The following is a 25163-nucleotide window of genomic DNA, read 5'->3' as shown; positions in this document are numbered from 1 at the left end:
CCTTTCATTTGAATCTGTGAGAAGTTTCAAGTGTCGCTTTGCAACAACTTGCTAAAATATTCACAGCACAGGTCATTGACACCGCTGAATTGGGGACCACACCTGTATTCATGAACTTATGAACAATTCCCACACATGAAAGAATAGAAGCGGAAATCTTAAATGGTCTACAATTAGAAGTATTGAAGTGAGTTGGATCGCTTTACGCGGTAGTCAGAAGAGGTCAAGATAAGTTTTAGTTGAATGATTTCTGACGTATTGTTCAATGGTTTTGTAATTAATAGTGATGTTTGGAATACAGTTAGTCTCTAAAACTTTCGTTTTTGTTATGTTTGATTTGAAATTATTGTTTTTTTTTGTTTAATATTATTGAATCCTTAGAACTGAAATTGATGCTGCACTTAACTAAATGTCTTTAAATTTAATGCAATAAATGTGTGTACCTACTTGCAACTATTGGACTTAGATAGCTTATACCGGTTCCCATGTGAGAACAACCATGTGTAACAAGAGAATATAAACAGACTGGCATAATTGTCTCTCCTATTCTTATGCTTCAATAAGAAAGAGACACAACTATTTAAACTAGTATAGTGCATAAAGTCATCCAGTAGTTTTTGCCATCGATAGTGAAACCAGTTAGAATTGGTCACGTCAAATCTTCACGGTAGTAACAGAGCGGTGTTAATTGTAAAATTAAGTAATTTCTCAGCTTCAAGTGTCGACTGGCGACTCATTCATCTGTCCAAGGCGAACGATACCCGGAATCGATGCGGTTTTGTAGTACAAGTTGTGAGATCGATGAGATTTTAAATTTGAGGTTAAATTTATGGGTCTACCATTTATGTTCCTTATGCCTTAGGGGTCCTATTTCAATTACTTTCTAAATAATGTCGTCCCACGGGTTAGATATTGACTAGGGTTGTTACGAATTTTTAGAAAACCGCGGATGCGACTGCCTTTGCGGAGTTTTTATTCTAAAAATCCGCGGAAGTGGATGCGAATGTCTGGATGAATGCGGACGGTCCGCGGATGTGGATGCGGATATCCGTAAGCCCCTGAATTTCATTATAAAGACGTCTTGATCTATAATCCTTTCAATTAAATCTAGTTTCATTAATATGTTACGTCTCTTATGAACGTTTTAATTAAACCATCTATTAAGTAATCATAAACTTAAATGTTTAACATTTATTCCTAAATGCATTTTGCCCTTTTATATTAACTCTGAATCTATTTTTTACTTCGATGTATTAATTAAATGTCTGCATTTACGCCCCTTATATGGTATAGTTCACGGTACACTAGTTCGATATAAACGTAATTATCGAACGCAGTCGAGATAATCCCTATTTAATTGCGATGTGGATAAAATTGCACCAGCGTCGATTAACGTTTGTCGATATTTATTTCTATGTGTTTTGTTTGCACAGAATATTGTTATTAGCTCCATAGGGAACCTTACAGAAATTAAACGTGGGTAGGTTTTATTTTTAAAGTAACTATTCATCCAAGAACTAAGTAAAACGCATAGAATTGATTTAATGTCATCCAACAAGATTTAATTTGGAGTCATGGGGAACTCTCTCATGGTTTTGTTTTCACAGAGCTTCTTACAGCTATCGATAGCCGTATTAAAAGTGACTAATAAATGTGTTTTTAACCTTTTACATATAATTAGTGAAATGTATAATTCATATAACTTATATGCCATGCAGTAATTACCTTGATAAATCTTTGTCTACGTTTTTTTACATAATCATCTTTACTGAAATGCCTGTGTCTATTACAATCACAATAGAAAAACGAGTGAAATTATTTAACTCCTAAACCATTGCGGCTCATCACTTGTTCCATACATCAAAAGCATTTATCACGTGCTCTTCCGGCGAGCAATGTAACTAATGCGATGCTAACCGCGTTACAGACGGAATTAATTATAAAATCACACCCGTCGGCTCCATTCCCGCTTCTGTTACTATTAATTACGATACTAATTCATTTTGACGTATGGGGAAAATCAATGAATATAAATGCACTGGAAATTCAAAGGAGTTTTGTGGGTTATTAATAGGGAACTAAGTGAAAAACCCATAGATATCTTTCGGATAAGCGTATCTATCTTTTGAAGTGAATAAAAGTATAGGGTTGTTGTCAGTTTTGAGTGCGTGTGGTGTGGTCCCTTCTGCCCCCAATGATTCAGGAGTTATAGAAATGATTTCAAGGCAGTCTGTTCCTACTTTGTAGTTGAGATTTGTATATTATATTTTTAAATCATATGCGCCAATGATATATATTTTATTTTATTTCCGTAACATAGTATTGGTTGAGCTATTAAAGTCATTGTCCAATGAAATGAAATAAGAAAGAAATCGTTTCGTAGGTTTGCCTGTGTTTTTAGACGGGCAAAACAATAATTAACAGTTATGAGAGTGATGAAATCAAACATAACTGGTTGTATTGCTTACAGCTAGCTTCTCCTAACTATAGTTTTGAGTCTGTAAGCACTGATCCGGGATTCAAACACAGTGGATATTGCCTGCATGGCCAGTGAGAGTAGTAAAACGATATTCTGAATGCAAATGTGTTGTCGCCAAGTCTCCAACGGCCATGTTTGTTTACTTGCTAGTGTAAAAGGTCTGTTTATATTTTTGTTTTTCTATACGCTTCTCAGAAAGCGTCGTAACTTTATGTCGATAGTTATAAAATTTCTGGTAGTGTTGAGTATTATTGCGGATGCTGAATATATAATAACGGTAAAGAATTATCTAAAATCAATAAAACATCGGAAAATTAAAGATAATTGAATAATAATATAAGTTTATTTCTTGTATTAGACATATCCTTACACAAACACGAAACTTATTTCAGCGAAAACAAAAGAAAATTTCCTGTTATAACATAACAGGCTGTATAAGAATACATTACATACAAATATGTCTACCTTTCGGGGTCAAACAAGACATAGGATTAATACAAACATGCCATTTCCATTCGCTCCAGCGTAATAAAAGGAACTTGTACAAAAAAAACTGTGTTTGCAGAAAACAACCAATAAGAGGAACAATTTCTGTTATTCATGCGCTGTATTATCATAGCTCGCGTAGTTGTAACTTCATACGCCTTCTATTGTATGCTGCGCACTTTATGAACTGAATATTTCGGCCTCTCATACCGACAGAGCAATTTTCTTTTTCCCTCCCGTCCTAACGGAATGATTTATTGTTTCAGATGCCAGCGATGTAGACTGAGCGGGTCGGAAACATCGGAACGGTGAAAAAGTTTGACGAATTTGTGCTGCACGTTAACGTTTCGGAATTTGAAATTCCCCCATCCCTATTCGTGCTGAGTGACGTGTGCGTGACGACAAGTTGAGTGATGTTCGAAATTTAAAATGCGCGATCGTGATTGGCTTATGTGCCGAGTGTTGTTGTGTTGTCGCCGTGATTAGTGATGTGTTGTGTCGATAGTGGTTATCGATAGTCGTCGAGATGGCGACGATGGATCTCACCGGCGAGGTGGTCCGGCTGCGGGCCGAGCTGGAGAAGGTCTCAGCTGAACGAGACATGCTTCTCTGTGAGGTGTCAAACCTCCGACGGGAGCTGGAAATGAGCGAGCTGAAACACTTACAAGATGACAGGTGAGTGAAAATAACAATGTAATTTAATGAAACGTTCCCGAAAGATAACTTTACATGGGTGATGCCGCTCCACATACAATCTTTGTACCTACATAACAACCGTTTCCGAGCAAACAAAGGGTGCCTACGTCTTGTAGGTCCTTTCAAAAGCTCGACAGTTCGTCGGGGACCTCTCATACCACAGACAAGATTCGGCCCAAGTAACGAACTTTGAAATTATGTATGATATTTAAACGTGCATGCGATTTTCTTGTATGAAAACGTGTAATTTAAGGCGGAAGTCTTCTAAAGCTCAGCTTATTTAAAGTTTTCAGAGCTTGAAATAATTTAATGGACTAAGTTTTCAACAAAGAATATCTTGAAAAGTGTCGCACCTCTTTACCAACCTACGAACATAATTACTTCCTTTCTTTTATCTTATTAAGTTCAACAATGCCTTAGATAATCTTCTAACTATTACCTTAGTTAGACTTTTTATTATATATTTTTTTCTTTTTTTGTGTCGTATGGTTAGTGGTCAACCTAGTGTCAAAGTTGTTCAAGCCGCCCGAGAGGCCTTTAACATGGCTTATCGACTGTTATCTTAATAGACAACAGCCGGGACCGACTTTTTACGTGCCCTCCGAAGCACGGAGACGCTCAGCTCTAATACCACTATGCGGTCACCCATCTATGGAATGACCGCGCCAACGGTTGCTTAACCCATAGATCGTTTACCGACCGGTGAGCGCAACTGGCTATGGGCGCCTTTATTTTTAAACCGTGAGGCAATATTAAACAATTTTTTTAACTGACTAAAACGTTAAGTTACTCTTTTTCCGCGTTAGCCCAATACTCTCCATAATAAATTGTCAAGAAATCCCTTTTCTCTCTCTCTCTCTCTCTCTCTCAACCATTCTCAACTAAAACTAAAGAAAAATAAAGTTCACAGGTAAGCCAGCACCGCTACCACTTCCAATTTTCACCACATACACGCGTGCCTATTACTCCCATTGTTGTGCAAGGCTTCCGTCGAGCCGACGTCGGTGGGTCCTTACACTCTTGCAATAGACCCTTTACACGACGTCTCAATAGACTGCTCTATTTATAACAAGTGATTTATTGAAACTTTTACATGTGTAAACTGGTATTTTGTATTTTTGTTGACCGCGGTGCTACTAAGTCACATACACCTACGGGATATGCATTTTTGTAAAATTTTATTTTGAATTAACACTTGTCTCGACCTTTCACCAGATGGCATGTTACAATAAAGACTAGATGTATGAGAATGTGATATGCTTATCCAAAAGACTCTAGCTGTGTCGCAGGCTGACAGTCAACCATGCCATAATAAACATGCAGCGCGAAAGTTTAAATACCATAGTAACATAAGGTACCTACTCAGAAGTCGCAAACAATAGTTTAATTCAGTAGAGTAGTACAGTACCCCTGAACGCTGTCACTGTACTGACGGGTTATTCGAATACTATTTTCATGACATGAACAATGCATGACTTATTTCCCATGAGGAATATAAATTAACTAACGCCAAATAGCAGCTATAGTTTCCCGTTGTCATCCATGAAATACTTCGATTTTCATTTATTTACTTTACTTGTATTATGTTTAGATATTATTATTGAATTTATATTTAATTTCTGGCTGTTTGAAGGCCTATATTTTTGCTAACAACATAATCTGACTTCTTTTCCAATGGATTTCTTGTGTTATCCAAATAATTATTTGTTTCTGCTTATACTTTAGTCATACGTTTTCAGTACCTAGTAGTATTAACGTTTATCGCGTATCTAATTAGTCATGTTTACAAAAAAATCCCCTGAAATGTTTTCATTTACTCGCAAATGTTTTTTGACAATGACCTCGACATTATAAGTTAATCAATGATGAAGGTTTTCGATACACTTGATTAGGAAAAAATAAAAAACGTACAAATTCATTGATTAAGATCTATAATACCTATAGGTATTTAAGAGAAGTTTGGTTTTACGGTTCAACAAACAACAAACTTGTAAAAAACCTTCCTTTATCCATACTATCCATACTAATATTATAAATGCGAAAGTAACTCTGTCTGTCTGTCTGTCTGTCTGTCTGTCTGTCTGTCTGTCTGTCTGTCTGTCTGCTACTCAATCACGCCTAAACTACTGAACCAATTTGCATGAAATTTGGTATGGAGATATTTTGATACCCGAGAAAGGACATACGCTACTTTTTACCCCGGGAAAATGACGCATTTCCCGGGAAAATTCAGGTGGCGAACGAAGTCGCGAATAACCAATATTTTAATGACATTGAATATACAAAATTCCGTTGTCATGGCAACTGTTTTAATGGCGGATATGCCTTAGCGCGACTTCGTTATATTATGAGGTATAAATAATTTTGAGAATTATTTTCGTGGAAAAAAAAAACATATTTTATATCATCACGCTACGACCAATAGGAGCTGAGTAACAGTAAAAAGAACGTGGAAAATTCTGACCCATTCTCTCTTATGTGACGCAAGCGAAGTTGCGCGGGTCAGCTAGTATCTAATAGTTTTGCTTTTATAACACACTACTTTATGTTGTATGCATTCTAGAACAATAGTATGACGTACGAAGATTCATCATAGTAATAATTAAATGCAGTTCATGCATCTAGAGTGCATCGATTAGATGAGTCATGTGACTCGCTTGAAGGCGTGAAGATAATAATGGTGACGTGTATTTATATCTAGTTTTATACAGAGGCTGTAGAATATATTCCAATGTTATTAATGCTTTGAAAAATGCCTACATTAACTCTTGTTTCATCGACATTTGTCTACTGTATTCTATACTTTCATACATCTCTGAAATGCCCACTCGTAACGAGCATGCACTGTTGATCTTAAGAAAACCACCTCTTGTGATCTTTGCTTTCATAAGTCCTCTTTCATAATTTTCGTCGATTTTCGCATGGTGACTCCTAATATTATCTAAGTACTATATCCTACATATTACATTAATATCGTTATTTTGCCTTCAATAGGGGCGAACAGAAAGTATGTTGCACTAAGTATTTCGACCTAATTACCTAGACTTTCCACGTTCTAATTTTCTGGTACTCACCATGTTTAAACGAGCAACTATAGTTCTTAGTTACCCCGTGTTTTATGGAAACATAAAAAACGAAATGTGGCGTATACTCTTTTATGTAACCCTCAGGGGAAATTCCTACGCACATGATATATTATATAAAGTCGTATTCTATATCCGTCTCTTCCCATTTCTCCCTAATTTACCTTTGTATCGGAGATCAAATTTCATAATTATGCGTTCAAAATAACATTTGTACAGTCAGCAGCAAAAATATAAGCAAGCTGTCACGTTTTTTAAACGTGTTTTTTTTAATAAAAATATAAAATAAACTTCATCCATTTCAGAAATTAAAAAATCTGTCCGTCATGAAATTTTACATGGAAATAGGTAGTTGCAAGACCTCGTCATTCATAGGTCCAAAAATACTTTTATGTTACCAAACAAAAAGTACAGCCGCCCGGATTATCTAGTCATTATTATAATTAAAGCCCCATAACACTTGTGGTTGTAAGATAATTTCGAACTCAATTATATTTGCTCGTGACTATACGTGTAATACTACAGGTTAACGTCAAATATCGAGTAACAACCGTATGAAATACAGTTAATCACAAAGATACCTTGTTTTCCTGTTCCACGATATAAGATTACGTTTCAGTTCGTGACAGTTTATTGGAATATTATTGTGTTTGTTTCTGGAAAAATACAATAACAAAGCCCAATTTAACGTATGGAAAGTTTTGCACACGTGTATTTGCAATGTGAAATTGTTTGAGATTCGGAGAATTTCTTAATAAGAAATTGTTTGCAAAAGTGTTATTTATTATTTCTTATCAGCCCATATTATCCCACTGCAGGGCAAAGGCCTCCCTTCCCTCTTTCCATCTATCTCTGTCTAAAGCTATTTAAAATATTATTTAATTTTATTAAATCTTTCAGTACACTTTTACGTATCTTCTTTATCTATACAAATTAAGCGAGAAAGATAATTAAAGATCAATATATATAAAGTTTTTAAAAGTCTCAAGCCTCAAGTATACATTTCAATCTACATTTACTATAAAATAAAAACATTTTAAAGTCAAAGCTGATTTAAATAAACAGTTTCTCCAAAACTCACTTTACCGATACAAAATCAACTTCGACCTACTGAAAAATAATATCATTTTATCAGAGGTCTGCAGGTTTTCACGTTATTCACACTGCTCGCGTCGCTGACTTTGGGTTTGACCCTTGCCGAAACCGCACGTTTAGCGACTTGACTGAAGCCAAAATATCTGTACTAATATTATAAAGAGGCAAAAATTGTGTGTCGGTAAGTTAGTAAAACATAAAACTGATTTTTTAAAATATGCACCCACCTATGTCTAGTCTGGGAGCCATCACGTATCTCAGTTGACAACTATCTTAAAGCTACTATAGTGTACATTGTATTCTCCTTTAGATTATAGTGATTAAAACGTTGCGTCAAAACAGCAATGTACTGTTTAATTATTAAGTATAAAATGATATAATACAACGTATTGTTTAGTGCGTATCAATTTAGTTAAACTGAGATGCATGATAAGCGCTCTGCAGTTAGACTAAGACATGTCTATGAAAGAAACCCATGCCCAGTGCATGTGTTCAGTGGATCAGTAAAAGATAAAATTAATGACTAGGAAACATTATATCACTGAGTCACACACAATAGTTTTGACACGTCAAACATGTCCCCTTAGTAACTCAGTATACTAATTAAAATGGATTAAATATTTAGCAGAAAATCTTCCCACGCAGCCAAAGTCACATTTAGAAGCTAGCTAATAAATCCAAATTAGGTATAGAAGGTCGTCGCTAACAATATGTAAAATCGCATGGAGAATTTAACATGCCATTGTAAACCTCCATTGTGAGTTATATTTAGTTGTATTATAATATACAACTGTTATGTACCGTGACTATGTATTTGTATTAGCATTTTAGTGACATATTACGTGTTTTAGTTGCTTTTAAAGAGATTTTTATTGGATATTTGTAAGTCAGTGGTTTAAATATGAAAGAAACTAGGAAAAAAGGACTAGAATGAAATAGTCCTTGAACATAAGTCCGAAATACTTCTTTAGAAAACGAACAGATGATTACAGTTATTACAAATCTTCTTATTCTGCAGTTTGGGTTCCGTAGGTTTATTTTTTTTAATTGACAGATTACAAGAGAGTTACTATTATGTAATGAACGCCAAAAAAAGTAGACTGCAGAAATCCTGAATATAAAACATATTCAGTTTTATCAAATAAATCCGTGTTGACCACGATTTGTAAAATTCCCTTATAGCTTGGCACTTTTTTCTAGTGTTCTTTTGTTTAAACAGATTGGGACCTGGGGGGCTATCACGTATTTCAGTTGACATTTATTTGAAAACCACTATACTGTACATTGTTTCCTCTCTTAGAATACAGTGATTAACGCTTAACGTCAAAGCAGCAATGTACTGAATAGTGATCATCAATTTGACTTACACTAGTTGTCAACTGAGATAGCGGGCGCCGTAGTAACTATCTTTACAGCACATTTTAAGTTCTCCCTAGTAAGACCAAACATTTCCAAACATTGGATTAAAACAGTAACACAATATATTATAACAGTGGCATTACCACCATAGTTTCACTTTCACCGTGCCATGCAAATGGCTATCCAAGTGTTATTCGTAGCACATCACATTTAGAAAGTGCGACATTAGTCCGTTTGTTTGTTTTAATAACAACGTTATTATCTTGCCACTGGTCACGTAATATGCGATATGGGGAATTGTTGGAATTCCTTTGGAAAAAATGTTTAAAACCGGTGAAAAAAAAAAAAAGTTTACATATAAATGGATCAGTTTATATCAATACTGGTCCACTATTCAGCTTGGGTCTCCTCCTGAAATAGAAAATGGGTAGATGTCGGGTCCTACACGCTGACCAAGTTGGTGTCAATAAAATTGCATTTCTTCGAGAACTTATTTCTTAACCAAGATTGGAATTGTGAGGCATGCGTGGTTTCCTTACGTATTTGCCTTCAATCAATAAAGTAATAGCTTCCATTTTCCACGTTATAAATCTTGTACTAATTAAAGTATCAAAGAAAACGAATTCTTGGTTGGTTAGATAGTTCTTTCTTAACAATTTCGCATATAAAGTCATATGCTTGATTCATGTTTGTTATACCATCTTGTCTTTGATCTCACACCCTAAACTGCAACCTACACTAAATCCATAAATGCTGCTCTAAATCAATTTAATCTAGTTTAATAGATCACGACATAAAAGTCTACCCAATAAAATATTGCACTACAAAACTATTAATTGAAGGAAACCTTAAAACGATCTGTAAATCGTAACAATTACATAAATTTTCGTCTAAAACGTTGTGAGAGCCATAAACCTCGGTGGTGGGCGTGTGCAGGCAATAAAGTTAACTCGAATACCCACTTGTAGGCTGAGGTTACAAGGACACGTTTGTATAAAGCTGTTTGTGGATCGTTTTGTTAGCGATCGGAAGTTTGAATGTCTTTTAAGATATAGGCGTCTAGAAGCGCTATTTGTTTAATGTTAACGATGTGGTACCAGATGATAGTAAGTATTTGGTTGAAATGCACAATAAATGACTTCACTTTCTCCCCGTAGGGGTGGGCAGAGATCAAAGAACTCTACTTGGTAAAATTTTTACAAACTTCCCTTGCTTCATTCTCATCATACAGGACAGCCGGCTACGAATACTCCGCACCTGACCTTTTCGCAAGACATCACCGATATTATCTGTGAATGTGGTCAATAATGTCCTCTATTTAACTCCCGCGGCTTTAAGGGTTTGATAAAAAAGTAGGGTGGAAAATGGTCAGTGCAGTCTTTTAACACAAACACATTTGAATCTACACTGTTACTCAAAGGTCTAGCATTGCATGCTTTTTGATAACACTAAATATAACCAATCAAGTTTAAGTTACAGTAAAGTACATTAATCTACGTAACTCGAAAAAACCTTACAAAACAATCAAACATCTCAAATAAATCACTCCCAAGTACATTGTTTCAAACAAACCCGCAGCATACGCAACTCGATTCCGGCACAATACAAACGCACCCTGTATACACAGGCCTGACGTCATAAAGCCTGTTCAAAACATGGGCTCGCGATTACGTCATCACTTATGACCTTGCGCACTGGTCAGCTTTGCTTTCTATTGAAATGTAGTTTGTACTGTCATTCATACTTAATTAGGTGGAATAGAACATTAAGTTAATGTGTAGGATTTAATTTATACATTATGAAATGTTTTACTAATGTTTCTTGAGCCGATATTTTAGCCGTTTTGTTTGCTTTAAATGTTTTAGTTCTGTGTATTGTTGTCTCCGAGTTTTCGAACGAGTTTTTCTATTCCTACTTGCTTAACTTTTTAAAGGTCTGTCAAGTTTAATAATTATTATCATATTTATAATGGTACAAGCTTGTACTTTTATTTCTTGATACGTGCTGTGTCTAACCCACTTGCAAAGTGATACAAAACAAGTATTGGGTAAAAGTCTAAACGATACTTATTGAATAAAAAAGATTTAAAAAAAATCGCGTATGTAATCCACGATCATCCCACAGTATTTAATATACATTTTGCTAAATGTCAATGGAGAACAAAATACGAGTTAATTAATAAATAATATTGTTTCTATGCTGTACCTAATAGGCTTTAATTAACATTTTTGTTTCTAAGCTGTGCCTAGATACTGCAGATTTGCAAATACATCCACCCACATACATACGACAAAGGTTTTTGTCCAAAAGACCTTGTCTTTATTGCATGCGGAACCCAAAATAAACATGAAGTAGGTATGGCGAAATTGTCCAACCAGTTTTAAGTAAAAACTACTCGTTTTAAATGCTGTTTTCTTCGACCTTTATGATGTAAAATTACTTGTATTAACCTGTCACTTCCTTCCTGATTGTTGTCGTGATATATCATACTGGTTTTTTTCGTGTGACGGCAGAAATTATGACTCCAACTGCAGATTCTTTGAGCAAGTTTTTGCTATTCTGTTCAGATTCGTCTAAAAACTAAAGAGTTCTATTTATATTTTTCCTATACATTAAAATTCAATAAGAATATCTTAAAAGCTTCAAAGTAAAGGCTTGAGCAGTAAGGTTCTAACACGACCCCATCGTTAAAAAGGTCACAGGAAAATTTCATCAAAATAACTTGAAAATATATGTCTTCGGAAACTCCTAAGTTTGATCAGACAACCCACACACCCAACTATTTAACACTTCCGTCATATTCAAAAGGAAGCAACCGACTTAATTACATTACAAAACCACATCAATATTAATAACGCGAAACATATCTCGACATTAAACACATCATTAGTAAAAGTCATTAGAGTTCAGAGTCGATTGCATCACGTGTGTAGCAACCGAACATCTGTATACGTCCACGACCTTACACTGACTTGCCAAATTGACCTCTGCTGTCAACGTCTTCGGATGTCCGTGCCTTCGACCTTTCTTTATTTCGCAAGTGATTGGTACCGTGTACATATTGATGTGAAATTGCAGAATATGGCAATATACGTATGAATATTTAAAGGATTTTTGCACAACGCTTAGGAAATTTTGTTTAGCCTTGATAATGCCCGAAGTTGGGATTTTTTAAAGGAAAACTAATCTGAAATCTAATAATTAAAACATTTGAACTCTATAGTTTATTAGTTTATCATATTAAAGTAACGACATCATTTAAATATGTATTTATGCTGTATAACTACTGTATCATCACCGTACAGTTGAAAACTTTGTTCGCAAGGCAAGTCGGCAACAAAACAGATACATAACACCATAAACAATAACGGAAAACATTCAACAAACAGCAAAACAATTCGCAACGCTTATTAAAATTCAATCAAATGTAAATCAAAAGGCCACAGACGTCCTTGCGAAAGCATCTCAAACATGGTTGCCATAGCCCGGAGCTTAATAAAAACATTATGTCCCTCTACGGAGGTTCGTCAAAAACATTCCCTCGAGGGTGAAGGAGCTACCTTTGCCCTCAAATAAGCTAAATAGACAGAATACCCACGCAATTACAGTACCGCCCGGGTAATGTTGCTTTGTATTACAATTTTCGTGTAATTCTAGTTGAAGGTGTAATTATTACTGACATTTACTATTACTTTGTTGGGTTATGTGTAGGATTACGTTGCTGGAGTATTTTTTGAGCGGAAAAATATGATATATTTGTTGCGTTCTTTTTTCTACGCCACCTACAGCTCTTCGAATATAAAGAAGATATATTTTTGTAGGTAAAGCTCCATGAAAAAAAAGGGAGTTGGTGGTTCAAAAAATGGTATTGTTTTTTATTGTTAATGCATAAAACACCTAGTGAAATAACTTTAACGTATATTTGCAGTAATATTTTAAATCACGTGTTGACGTTTAATCGTTATTAATGACTTCACACTTCGACTATTTATTATTTAAAAAATGAAATATGGTCAACGACACTTCACAGCAAATGTTCACGTGTCTTCTACAAGCGTCATTAATCATGTCTGAAAATTATATAACGTTACTTCAAGTCGTTCTTTTATTTTTACTTTAACACATAATTTCTTACCTCTATTATGAAGATGTTTCCTATTAGCAAACTCGTGTTAAAAACACCTGTATGTTTATTTCCGAATTTTCCATATAATTCAATTTTATCAAAATCGATTCAACAGTTTAGCCGTGAAAAGTTACACATAGACTTTCGAATTTATAATTTACTTTTTTAATTGATTTCATTATACCAGGGGTTCTACAGTCCATCCACATCATTTACTACCAAGAATTTTCTTTGTAACAGTCCCATGAACTACAATCAACGAATCACTTGTCCTAACAAAACAATAGTTTGTTTCACAACAGTAGTTAACAAATAGCACGTTGTTATATTGTAAACAAGCACGTATTTACTTGCATTAACTATCATAACATAAAGATATTAATACCTCTCTATTAATTAAGGGGAATCTGGGCATCATGTTACCTAACAGGCTACCGATAGGGTTGCTAGCAGGGCATGCTTACATTTTATTTCCGGCATCAATCTGGCTTTAGTATGTCGACCCATCTCCTAAGATGGTCTTTTTAATATACCAAATAATGAACGCAGGCCATCCAAAATTGTCGTCTCATTCTAACAATTTTGCGAAAAAAAAACACGTCGGTGTTCGAAATTCGGGACCTTAAGCTCTCATATACGGATACGGGACATGGTGTGATATTCTGGGGCGATCCCAGATTTCTCGACCAAATGGCAACATTGGTAGCCCTACCCAGCAGTGATTCTCAATCAATAGCATAGTAACATAGAACGTCCTCGTAACTAATATTGTTTGTGATAGTGGGCGAATATTCAATGTCGTACAAACTGCTCCGGTTCAAACCGGTGTTTGTAAGCCTCCGGCCGTTTTCAAACAAAGGATTCGAGCATTGGTCATCTGAGGTTGCATGAGGATAAAGGCGAACTTTTCTTTGACATGTAAGGAAAATTGGGGTTGTTTAACGTTCCTAACAACGCACGTTTCTTGCTACCTAATTGCCAATTATCGAGTTGATTTTTTGTTCGCGTGTACTGTCTCGTTGTTAGATACGAAAGAATTTCTGCAGTAAACGTTAGTTCGACCACACTGGCTAATTGCAGGTTTGCTGTCGTCAGTTTCAGAGACAGGTGGTAAAAAACTGTATCTTTACTTAAGAACAGCTGTTGCACATTTTTTCTTCAATATAAAAATCCTGAATAAAGTACTAAATCTGTCTGAAATTTGCAGTTGAGTAAATTTTATACACCATTAATAACATTTTCTCAGCACTTAATCATGCTTATGTCAGAAATGTAAATATGAAAATGCACTTATAAAATAACGCGTAAAATAAAATTTACTTTCGATGGTAGTCACTCACGATCTCATTCGTATTCTGCGTTGTTCGGTCTATCGATTCAAACGTAAGTGGGTTTTAAAATGTACTTTATTTTGTAATGGAATTGTAATTTTATGTAAACTTGTTATTTTGCCGCAAGACTTGATAATAAGGCATCTGCAGTTTATAACATTTTTAAAAAAAAAAACATATTTAATACAATATTTGAACCCACGACCCACGATCTCCTGGCGAAGTATAATTGCTGTGACAATCGCTTTAACTTTTACATGCTATGGGAATCTATACAATGCATATTTGTATATGTTCATCCAGATTAAGTCCAGTTAATAAAGCTTGTCAATAGTCAGTCAATTTAAGCAGTATTCAATTTCAACGGCTTTCTAAAGGAAAAGTTTGAACTTAACTGTACCTGTTTTTGACCGCAAGAAATATGATCAAAAATCATATTTATGCTCCAGTCCAGGTTTTAAAATTAATGTCACTTTTTTCATGACCAAAGTGAGGTTATTTGGTAAAAAGCTCTTAATTATTGTAAATTTATTTTCTTTGCAAACAAAACTTGAGAAAAGTGCTGACTGCTGTCTAAATAGTTTATTGCCCTACCTCTACTTCTATATTAAATGTTTTTCCGAGTTTCTTTATTTCTTCTGTCGACACCTATTATTCATTTTGAAGATGAAGAATTCAGTTTATTATTTTAGAGTGACTTTTCAACGTAAAATAATAGCGATTTTCTGACTACGACGACAGAAAAAGAAAAGTTATTATTTTAATTACTGAAATGTTAAGTATTGCTAAGCCGAGTGGTATAAGTTGACACCTCCCACGCAAGTGGTCGCAGGTTCGAACCCGAGGCAACACACCAATGACTTTTCGAAGTGATGTGTGTATTAGAAATAATTATCACATGCTCCAACGGTGAAGGAAAACATCGTGAGGAAACCTTGCATGCCTAAAATTTGTTTAATACATTTATTGAGGGCATGCAAAGTCCGCAACCCGCACTTGGCCAGCGTGGTGGACTCAAGGCCTAAACCCTCCCTCATTACGGGAGGAGACCCTTGCCCAGCAGTGGGACAGTAATGGGTTAAATTTAAGCCATTATTATGATTGGGTCTGGCGTGGCTGTATTGGTTTTGATATGTGGAAAGAAAGGAGACAGTGGAAGTACCTAAATATATTGTTACACATATACTTATTGGTAGGTAAAGTTTAAGGATCGGGGGTTCTGCAATTCTTCAGTTCTAGAATAAATACCGATACTAGAATCCTATCACTTCTATTTTTAATGATATTGTACTTACAGATTGGTACTAAACTATTAGTTTCCCAAGTCCAATTTTCTAGGAATGCCGTCCCTCTGGGAAGTTGGTGAGGAATTCTACTGATCAATTTAAACGACTTCTAGTTATCGTCAATAAATACTAGTTTCCCTTTCTCTTTGCGTTACAGGTGTCTTGTATGTAGGTCTGTTTACTTTTTGCTTAGACGGGAAGAGAACTCGAGAAGTTTTACAACTTTTATATCGACAATCATATTTTAAATAGCTGCCATAGCCGTGTTTGTTTTAATAATAATATTTTGAGCAATATAATAAATATTGGCTAATTATTTATACATTCGATAAGGCTATAATTCCAATCAGTCAAATCGAAAAAGTACTGTTCGACCAGTGCCGAAACATCAAGCAAACTACGCTAAATAATGTAAGGTCGTGTTAATCCCTGGCTAATATTCATAAAAAAAATATAAATCATGCATATGTAGGTACTTAATCGTATGGAATCATTTAATGCAGTTAAAATATTTACTCTATATAAGCCTATCATCTGTACTCATAAAGTACTTTTCTATAAGACAAAGGATAATAATGTCTCAAAATCAAAAACACCAATTGATCGTGTGATTTTCTGTAGTGTGATATCATCTGCATAGTTATCAGCAGATTGGGAACCGCCCACAGCTTACGTCTGCCATCCACCCACTATATCATTGTGCTTATTGATTTTGTTCATAACAGTATATCGAAATACACGTGTTTAGTGTTAAATGTGTGGAAACTGGCCAGTTTTGGAATATTCATGGATTAGTTAATTTGAATTCACTCTACCGTAGTTAATTCTATAATACTCCTACACATGTTGGGTCTGTGAAAAGATGAACATCGTATTGTTTTAGGAGTGTGATGCTAAAGTTTGAAACGGTGAATTCTGTTTGGCACTAATTTTTCTAGCTTTCAAACTACTTTGATCGGCGTATACTTTGAGGTTTTGGGAACCTCATAACTATTTATCAAATTAAATAAACTAATCAGCGCCTAGTGTTAAATGTCCTAAACTACCTATGTAATATTTGAATCATTAGCATCAAAGTGCTCAATATCATCTCAGTGTTCTGTGAGATCATAAACGTTTCCTAAGTTATAACAAGCATATTGTTCAGTGTAGTGTGCTGTATAGTTACATAAACAACAGTGTAATAAGAGACTCCAGTAAATCAATGCGTCAGTAAATCTGCATCGGACTGATATCATTGACGTTGGACGCACATCAGTGATAATAATATGACAGTGATTGCAAGATAAAATGAGTGTGCGTACATTAAAGTTATCAAACAAGTACAAATCGGCGAAAAGATTCTCACCAGCGATCTGTGTTAGTAAGGAGTGCGAATGTTGGTATAAAGGGTAAGTTTATTTATTTATAATATAACTGTTCCGTTACTGAGCGGGTGACTGACTGATCGACAACGCACAGTCACAAAGGATTTTTTGGAATACCCTGCCGGAGGTAGTAAAAACATTTATAGGAAAGATTAGCAGTAAAAAAGTGTTTTGGAAGCGGAAAAAATAAAGTCCATGCGGACGAAACCAGGGGCGGCCGCTAGTTAAGTATATGTTATTCTTGTATACTCGCTCACAAAGGCACGGTAATGTTTTATGATTCTTCTAGATGCAACCTTGTCGCAGTTTGCCAAAGGGAGCTAAGAATTTTCTGCCAGTAAAACAAAATACAACTTTGTTTACTTCGTCTGTGAAGTCTGGAGTATTGTATCTGTTGTATTTATATGTAGTTTGAGCTTAAATTATATCATTCTTCTCTGACAAAAACTAAAGATTATATCTCTACATGATCAATGAAGCTAGATTTAGTAACATACAAAACCAATTATATAACACAATAAAAATCACAGGTACTTTTGTAACTACACCGTTCTAGACACTACATTCACCTACATACCCAAGGTTGTTCAATTAATCTTCACTTAAAATATTACTTCCTTATACAAAACAATCATTTATACTTCATCCCACACTCGACTTCTTCTAAATATATATAACTCAAAGGTGACTGACTGGGTGACTGACTGACGTAGTGATCTATCAACGCACAGCGCAAACCACTGGACGGATTAGGCTGAAATTTGGCTGAAAGGTAGATGTTATAACGTAGGCATCCGCTTAGAAAGGTTTTTTTTTATCAATTCTTCCCCCAAGAGGATAAAATAGGGGATGAAAGTTTTTATGAAAATTCTCTTCTAAGTCACAAACAGTATTTATATAAACTTTCTACAAATGAATGCAAAGCATCGTTCTTATTGCACTTGGTGAATATTTTACGTAATGTATCAAGAGCTATTCGTACGCAACTGGAACGGTAATGTATCTTAAGTGTTACGTACCTGTCATTTGAGTCGAGCTTTGACTAAGTAAAGCCTCCGATTTTGCTCTCAAATTTTGCGAAAACAGTCTAGATATTGTTTTAATGCTATTTATACTTCAGACATGGCTACTGTATTAAAATAAAAAAATACCTTGGTACCTAACTGCGGTCATGAAAAAATCGAATTTAGAAAGACTAAGCCCCGTTTTTACCACTTTTGAATAAAGATCGGTTAGCTAAACAGGTAGAATTTAAACCGCTGTTTTCATGCATACCATGCATGAACAATTTCTATCACTTTGTCTATTGGATAGGATTTCCCTTATCTATAAACGGTGAAACTGGACCTTTACAATTAAAAATTACAGCAAAATAAGACACACTAAATTTCTCACACGCCTCTGTGACTAAATGGCGTCGGTAAAGCGACATTTTATTCCGTAATATCCGCGTTTACACGGAGATGTAATATGTTGCGTACAAGTGCATAATTGCAGAAAACTACTGCACTTTGAGATGACCTACAGTCGTTACCGATACACTACCGACAGTTGAAACAGCTCTTGATGTGACAGAATAAGATAAACTGTATGTTCTTGTTCTTACCTTTAGTTTGATAGCCATAATAAAGGGGAAAATGCCTTTAAATTATTTTAGTTACCTACTTCAGTTCTTCAATCTTTCACCTCTAAGTCGGCTATTCCATACTTAAACCAAAGTCGTTTGCAGACTCGCGACCACAATTGCCTTAGCACGCCTGAATCGTATACTGTTATACCAGTACTCATTCTACGTTCTTCAGATCTAGGCTGTGATATATCTGTTTTTATATTCTCTTCCTGAACCTCAAAACTGGTACACTCATTAATAACTGTGCCGCATTACAAACTTTGAGCAACAGTCATTATAGTAAAGCAGTAAGTAGACAGTTTCATAACGCCATTCAAGTAGTGAACAGTTTGAATGTAAACCTCACTATACTGTAACCAATCCATTTAGACCTTGCGTATCTGATCGAATTTCAATCTCAGCTCGCAACGGCCAACTCAAATGTCTAATTAATACTTGTAACACGATATTTGTGCAACAAATGCACTGTGCGACTGTTTCAAAAGTCAAGAAATCAAATACAAAAAGAATACGCAAAATATCAGCCAACACTACCGTTGTGAAATAATTAATTCACGGCGCCGTGTGTACTGAATTTCGATTGTTTGTTGCGATCACGAAAACGACATTTGTTCGAGTATTCTGTTATTCGTGACTTATTTGGAGCATTATTTTTTTGTGCAGAGGAAGTTTGGAATTGGCAATAGAAAGTTGAGGAGCTGTTGCGGGTGAATTTGAAGAGAGAGCTAAGAAATTTCGGAAACAAATAGTAGGGGAAGAATAAGAAAAACATTAATGAATTGTGTAAAACAAAAATAAAACCAGGCGGCAGTAATACAGGCATGTGTATTATAGGTTTCCTGCTGGCTGGTCAAGAATTTTATTTGTATTTCCCTTTTCTTCTTATAAAACCTTAAAATGAACGAACAACGAAAGCACAGAAAGCATTCGTTATGTAGTTAAATAGCAGAAGAATATTACGTTACCTTTACTCAATCGTTTCGGTTTACGTTCAAAGAAAACTGGTGGGAAGTAATGTCCGATTTGTATTAACATAATATTTCACAACTTAATTAGGAACAAGGTTGCTCTTGGTAGTACATGGCAATAAGTTATAAACATCAGTCTATTTATTATAATTCCAAGGCTATATAGGCCTTTCCCCTCATAAATGTTAGCAAAGGGAGAAGTAATAGGCAATATTTATTCAATAGATTTATGGAGCACTTCTTTGAAACTATTGCTTAGTAATGCTCGGTTATTATCCTTCTCTTATATCACTGTATTTTGCAGCTGATGATTTGAGGTTTATAGTCTAACAGCAAGTCTTTTATAGAAGAATTTTAACTCACAATTCAAACTTCAATTTCAGAACATTGAGCAACATTATGTCTTCCGGAAGTCCAAAATTCGGGGTGATTCCTTTCTTCCATGGAACTGTCTATCAATATCAGAATATAATTACTCTATTTCTTGCTCTTCTCATCCTAAAAACCCTTCCTCGACGATTATATTTTTCAGGATTAAAGACTTAAAGTATTCCATAACTTATGGATGGGATATAAAAGTTTAGACAACCGACAAAGGTCAGTTCTGATCCTAGTATTAGTTTTAAATCCCTTTTACGTAAGCTGATAACGTTTTATGACCCATCAAAATTCATAAACATTCCGGACTAATATATTATTTATACACAATCTCATTATGGATTAAGTTCTTAGACCATATTACGTGGTGAATTAGAGAACTTTTCCGTTTTGTTAGCAGGTTTTCATACGCATTATTCTTTGAAGTTCCTGCTAACGTTTAGAAAATGCTTACTATTGATTTACGGTAGCTTTATGTAAGACTATTCTTAAGTAGGGACTTCAACTAGGTATGTGACGGCATTTGGAGGCAGCCTAAGACGCTTTTTCAAACCCTGTAACCGTGAATACCTGCATTTGCTTACTCGTTTCATTGAGTAGTGAATATTACAATAATTTTCCCGTTACATAAAAGATGCTCTGCAACTTGGTATATTTTGTTTCTCTTTATTATTTCCATAAAATCGACGATGTTCTTCGCTGTTTTTGTCAGCGAGTGGGTGGTTGGTTCTCAGTAGCGGCCCAAAGCTTGACACTGCGTCGTTACATAAGACCTTACACAACTGAGTGGGTGTATTACAACTTTGTGACATTTTGCTTATAAAATATGTAACATAATAACCAAGGTTTTGATTTACTTATCTTTTTGAATAAAGGTCTTAAATGGGTCGTTCTAAGTTATGAGGTAATTTCAATGTCAATGAATTTTTTTATATTTTTAATTGATAATTTATTTAAAATAAAGCTGTGAGATTATCAAAATCAGTATCTTCTGTAAGGTCACTAAAATTCACCGATGAAATGTTTTTAATTTAGTCACAAAAGCGCCTTAAACATGAAAAATTTATCTCCCCTGGTCTGTCCTTTAACCGATCATGTTAATAAATTAGTATTTTTAACTATCTTTAAATTATTAAATAACTTAAATTGTGTATTATTTAAAAACTAGACAAACTAAATTAAAGCAATGAAAAAAATAAAGAAAGGTAACATTTAGATATTCATAAAATGTTTAATATTGAAATTTGTCCCTCGTATATAGCATCTCTTCCCCTGGCGTTTTGTTTTCATTAAAAACTCACGACTTTTAATTTCGCCGCGTAAATTCTGACCTTGAGCACAAAGTTACTAACGTGAAGTTGACAGCAAGCAGTCGGCGCGAATGCGCCCGCCATATGGTTCGCTATTACACAGACGCCACTTGGTGAAAACTGTCGTGGTTCAGTGAGTGTGTTCTTTCCCCTGGTAAGATTTTATTCTTTATTATAAGCATAAATATTTTACTTTCTTCCTAGATTTACTGTAATGTATGCAAAGAATCGTAATCTTCCCGTCTAATAACTTGTTACAAAAATTTAGACTTTTATATCGATATTTTGTCGAAATAGTATCTCCCCTGTCTTCTTTCCCCTGCCACTTAAGGTACCAGGGGAGATACTTACTGCTCAGGGGAGATAACTGCTTCCTGCTTATGATGCAGTTATCCATTATTTAGTATCCGAGTGTATTTACCTAGTCTGGTTTTAGTTTAAACATAAATCTTGTTATTTTAAATGTCGATTGTACGAGTGTTTATTGTCGCTTTCATCCTAAATATCTCATACCAGGTAGTGTTCCTCGAAACTCTTATTGTTTTTGTAATAAGTAAAGGAGCAGTCCTTTTTAACCCGGTTACCTTATAGAAAAACGTCGATGCCAAGTTACCATATATTATTTTGGTTACAGATTATGGCGGCACGAAAAAAAATGACGCGTGAAAAACGCTTAGAAAAAAAACGTGTAGCGAAAAGACTGAGATACCAAAAAATAAAAAAATGACCCTGTGAAATATGAACAGCAAAAGATTAAAGAGCAAAAGAAATATGATAAGAAAAAAGAAGGACTAATTAAAACTGTGAATGAAATGACACCTAGAGAACAAAAAAATTGATTTTCGTATAATGTCATGTTTTTGTTGCTTTGTAGGAATGAAAGATTATTTTATAGTGAAGCTGTTGAAATTAAGTCTGATTAATATTAAATAAAAATGAAGTTGATTCTCAAACTACCACTGTTATTTATTTCATAACACAACATAAATGTCCCTCCCCTGTCCTCAGTATCTCCCCTGGTCAGTTATAAAATGGTAAAAAATTAAGATTTTGTCTGGCTGTTGTCTGGATATGAAGATAATAAGTGTTTTGGTAAGAAAATACTGATACTACATTAATTTTTTATCATTTTTGTCATGCCGCCTCTTCTAACATCATATTACCTCTTAACTGAGAATGACCCAAATATTAGTCGGTTTTTATTTAACTTCACGTTTTGTGCAGTGGTAAGTCGGTCGTCTTGCCGCATTAACCATAGTGCCGAGTGTGCTGGGTTCGAATCCCACGAGGGACAAATATTTGTGTAATGAGCAGTGTCTGTAAATTGATCTATTATGAGTGTATATTATGAAGTATATAAGTATGTTTATCAATTGCCTGATTACCATAGTATCACCTAAGTAAGTTGACCAATTATAGGTATTTATCTATTCTTAAAATTTATTCTTACTAGTTTTTCTCCAAAACTTAGATAATTATGTCTCTTGAAGTAATAAGGTTTCGTATTAGAGAAAATATGGTAAAGGTTATTATCATACTTTTGCTTATGAATATTTACTTACAAACGGCCATTTTTCTTAGTTCCACGAACTTATTATATAAAATAGTAATTATATAAGCGGCTTAATTATATTCATAGAAAATTATTAAGTTATTTGAATGCTAAAAGGCCGTGATAATGTTACCACGCTGGTAACCAACGAGGTGAAAATTAGATAAATTATTTTGCCGTGGCCAGTCATTATGCATCATAGTTTATTATGTCACTATCAATAGTTTCAAAGATAAATTGGTAGTACAAAACCCCAGTTTTCCGACTTCTGAGTAATCATCGGTTCGCTAATCAGGAGGAATTTAGACAGATTATCCGACACTTAACTATAAGACATGAAACTGACCCTTAGCGTGTGCATTTTTAATTGTTTTTTTAAGACTATTGCTTCAAGAAGATTATTGATTAAAATAAAATTTAGACCTACCTAGTTACAAAACTGATCTAAATATTTTTAAAGGTCATAAAATCATACCACATGTAACACAAGAGCTGTATAAACCAAATGTAAATGTCATCGACGCATAATGGCGGTCAAGCCCTTACACAGTACATCGTGTTCCTGCAACAGTGAATGTCAAAGCCAATTCACTCAGTAATTGTGTAGCCGGAGACCTGTTCCCAGTACAATGGGCAGACCAGGAGTATGTACTTGTATTCACTTATTACATACACGTTATGTACGTCAAAGGGTTTTCTTGTTGTTATTGCGAAGAGGCTTTTGTTCAGTGATATAATTATATAGGATGGCAGTTGTATATGTATTTAAGTCTAAATTTTGTAGTTTAAAATGTGGGCAATTGCCTCACCATTTATTTTATTATAATAAACATCGTATGGTTAGTGAGCAACCTGGTGTCAAAGTTGCTTAAGCCGCCAGACAGGCCTTTGACATTATCTTAATTAACAACAGACGCTCAGCTCAAATACAACTCTGCGGTCACCCATCTATGGAAAGACCGCGTCAAGGGTTGCTTAACCTATAACTATTATACCGACCGGTAACCGCAACTGGCTGTCGCCTCTAAGGTGTGTCCAATATAAGACGTCGTATAAAATCAAAAGTTTATTGGCTTTAAGCCGCTTACCAGCCTTGGCGATTGGCAATATCTAGGCCTAATCTTCTCTAGTATTTGAAGTCGAATTATGACCTTCGTAATGAGATGCTTAGCTAAATGACCACTTAGCGGTTGCTTATAGACTAAAACAGAAGGCTTTTTAGCTGATTTTTGCAACTAAGAATTAGAAATGGGAAGAAGGGCAATAATGACAAGGTTAACTAAGTTATTTAAATAGAAGTTATACTACAAGTACCTATATCAAAAAAGAAAAAGTGTAGTTTACTGCTGGGTAAAACTCTATTCCCCAGATTGAAAAAGGGATTTGGCTTTTAGTCGACACTTTGTTGAGGCGCGAATTTTAGTATACTTGATCTCTATGAAACAATTTTTCTATGGTAAAAATTAACATTGAACCATTTCTACGGTATCAACGTGCTACAAACAGTACCGCGAATCTTTACCATGCACCGGTAACTGTCCAGTTCACTAGATCGGGGCTAGCATACATTACGTCGAACAACGGAGGAAATAAAACTGGTTGAATGGACATCATGCGCTTCATACAAGTTTGTTTCACTTGTGGTTGTGTAGCGGTTATTTCATGCGGATCGCTGCCCGACTTTTGAAGGTGACGGTCAATTTACTGAATTATCACTTGACTGTGAATTGAAGGAGTAATTGTCGCAGACGTTTTACAGACGAATTAACTGTAAAAGCATATATCTGTAGACACAATAACAGAATGAAAAGTTATTTTTACAGTGCAGGTTGTTGCAATTAAAATCCGCTTATAAAAGCATGACGATAAAAAAAAAATAATTTGGAAAAAATATGTTATAAATCTTCTCAACGGCAAATTGCAGAATGCAAGACTTAATACAAATATCTATTATTAGTATTGCAATTAAAATCTACGAAAGCTGAAATGCTCTTATATTTTATTTATTTAGAGCAGG

The 25163-nt window shown here is 34.9% G+C and overlaps 1 protein-coding gene across 4 annotated transcripts in view; it reads left to right on the top strand.

The window, feature by feature from the left end:
- Positions 1-25163, top strand: part of siz (Brefeldin-resistant Arf-GEF family protein schizo) — a 194343-nt gene that overhangs the window by 99534 nt on the left and 69646 nt on the right. For 3 of the 4 annotated variants that reach the window (XM_076131070.1, XM_076131077.1, XM_076131071.1), the window contains exon 4: positions 3232-3640. In XM_076131070.1, coding sequence (XP_075987185.1) covers positions 3492-3640 — 149 coding nt within the window. In that variant the 5' untranslated portion in view covers positions 3232-3491. Of the gene's footprint in view, positions 1-3231; positions 3641-17216; positions 17333-25163 lie in introns of those variants that run through there. The other variant, XM_076131072.1, reaches the window with a different exon arrangement.

This window comes from Anticarsia gemmatalis, chromosome 25, assembly GCF_050436995.1.
Source record: "Anticarsia gemmatalis isolate Benzon Research Colony breed Stoneville strain chromosome 25, ilAntGemm2 primary, whole genome shotgun sequence".
Lineage (NCBI taxonomy): Eukaryota > Metazoa > Arthropoda > Insecta > Lepidoptera > Erebidae > Anticarsia > Anticarsia gemmatalis.
The sequence above is the reverse complement of the archived record's forward strand: the minus strand, read 5'-3'. Positions and strand labels throughout refer to the sequence as shown.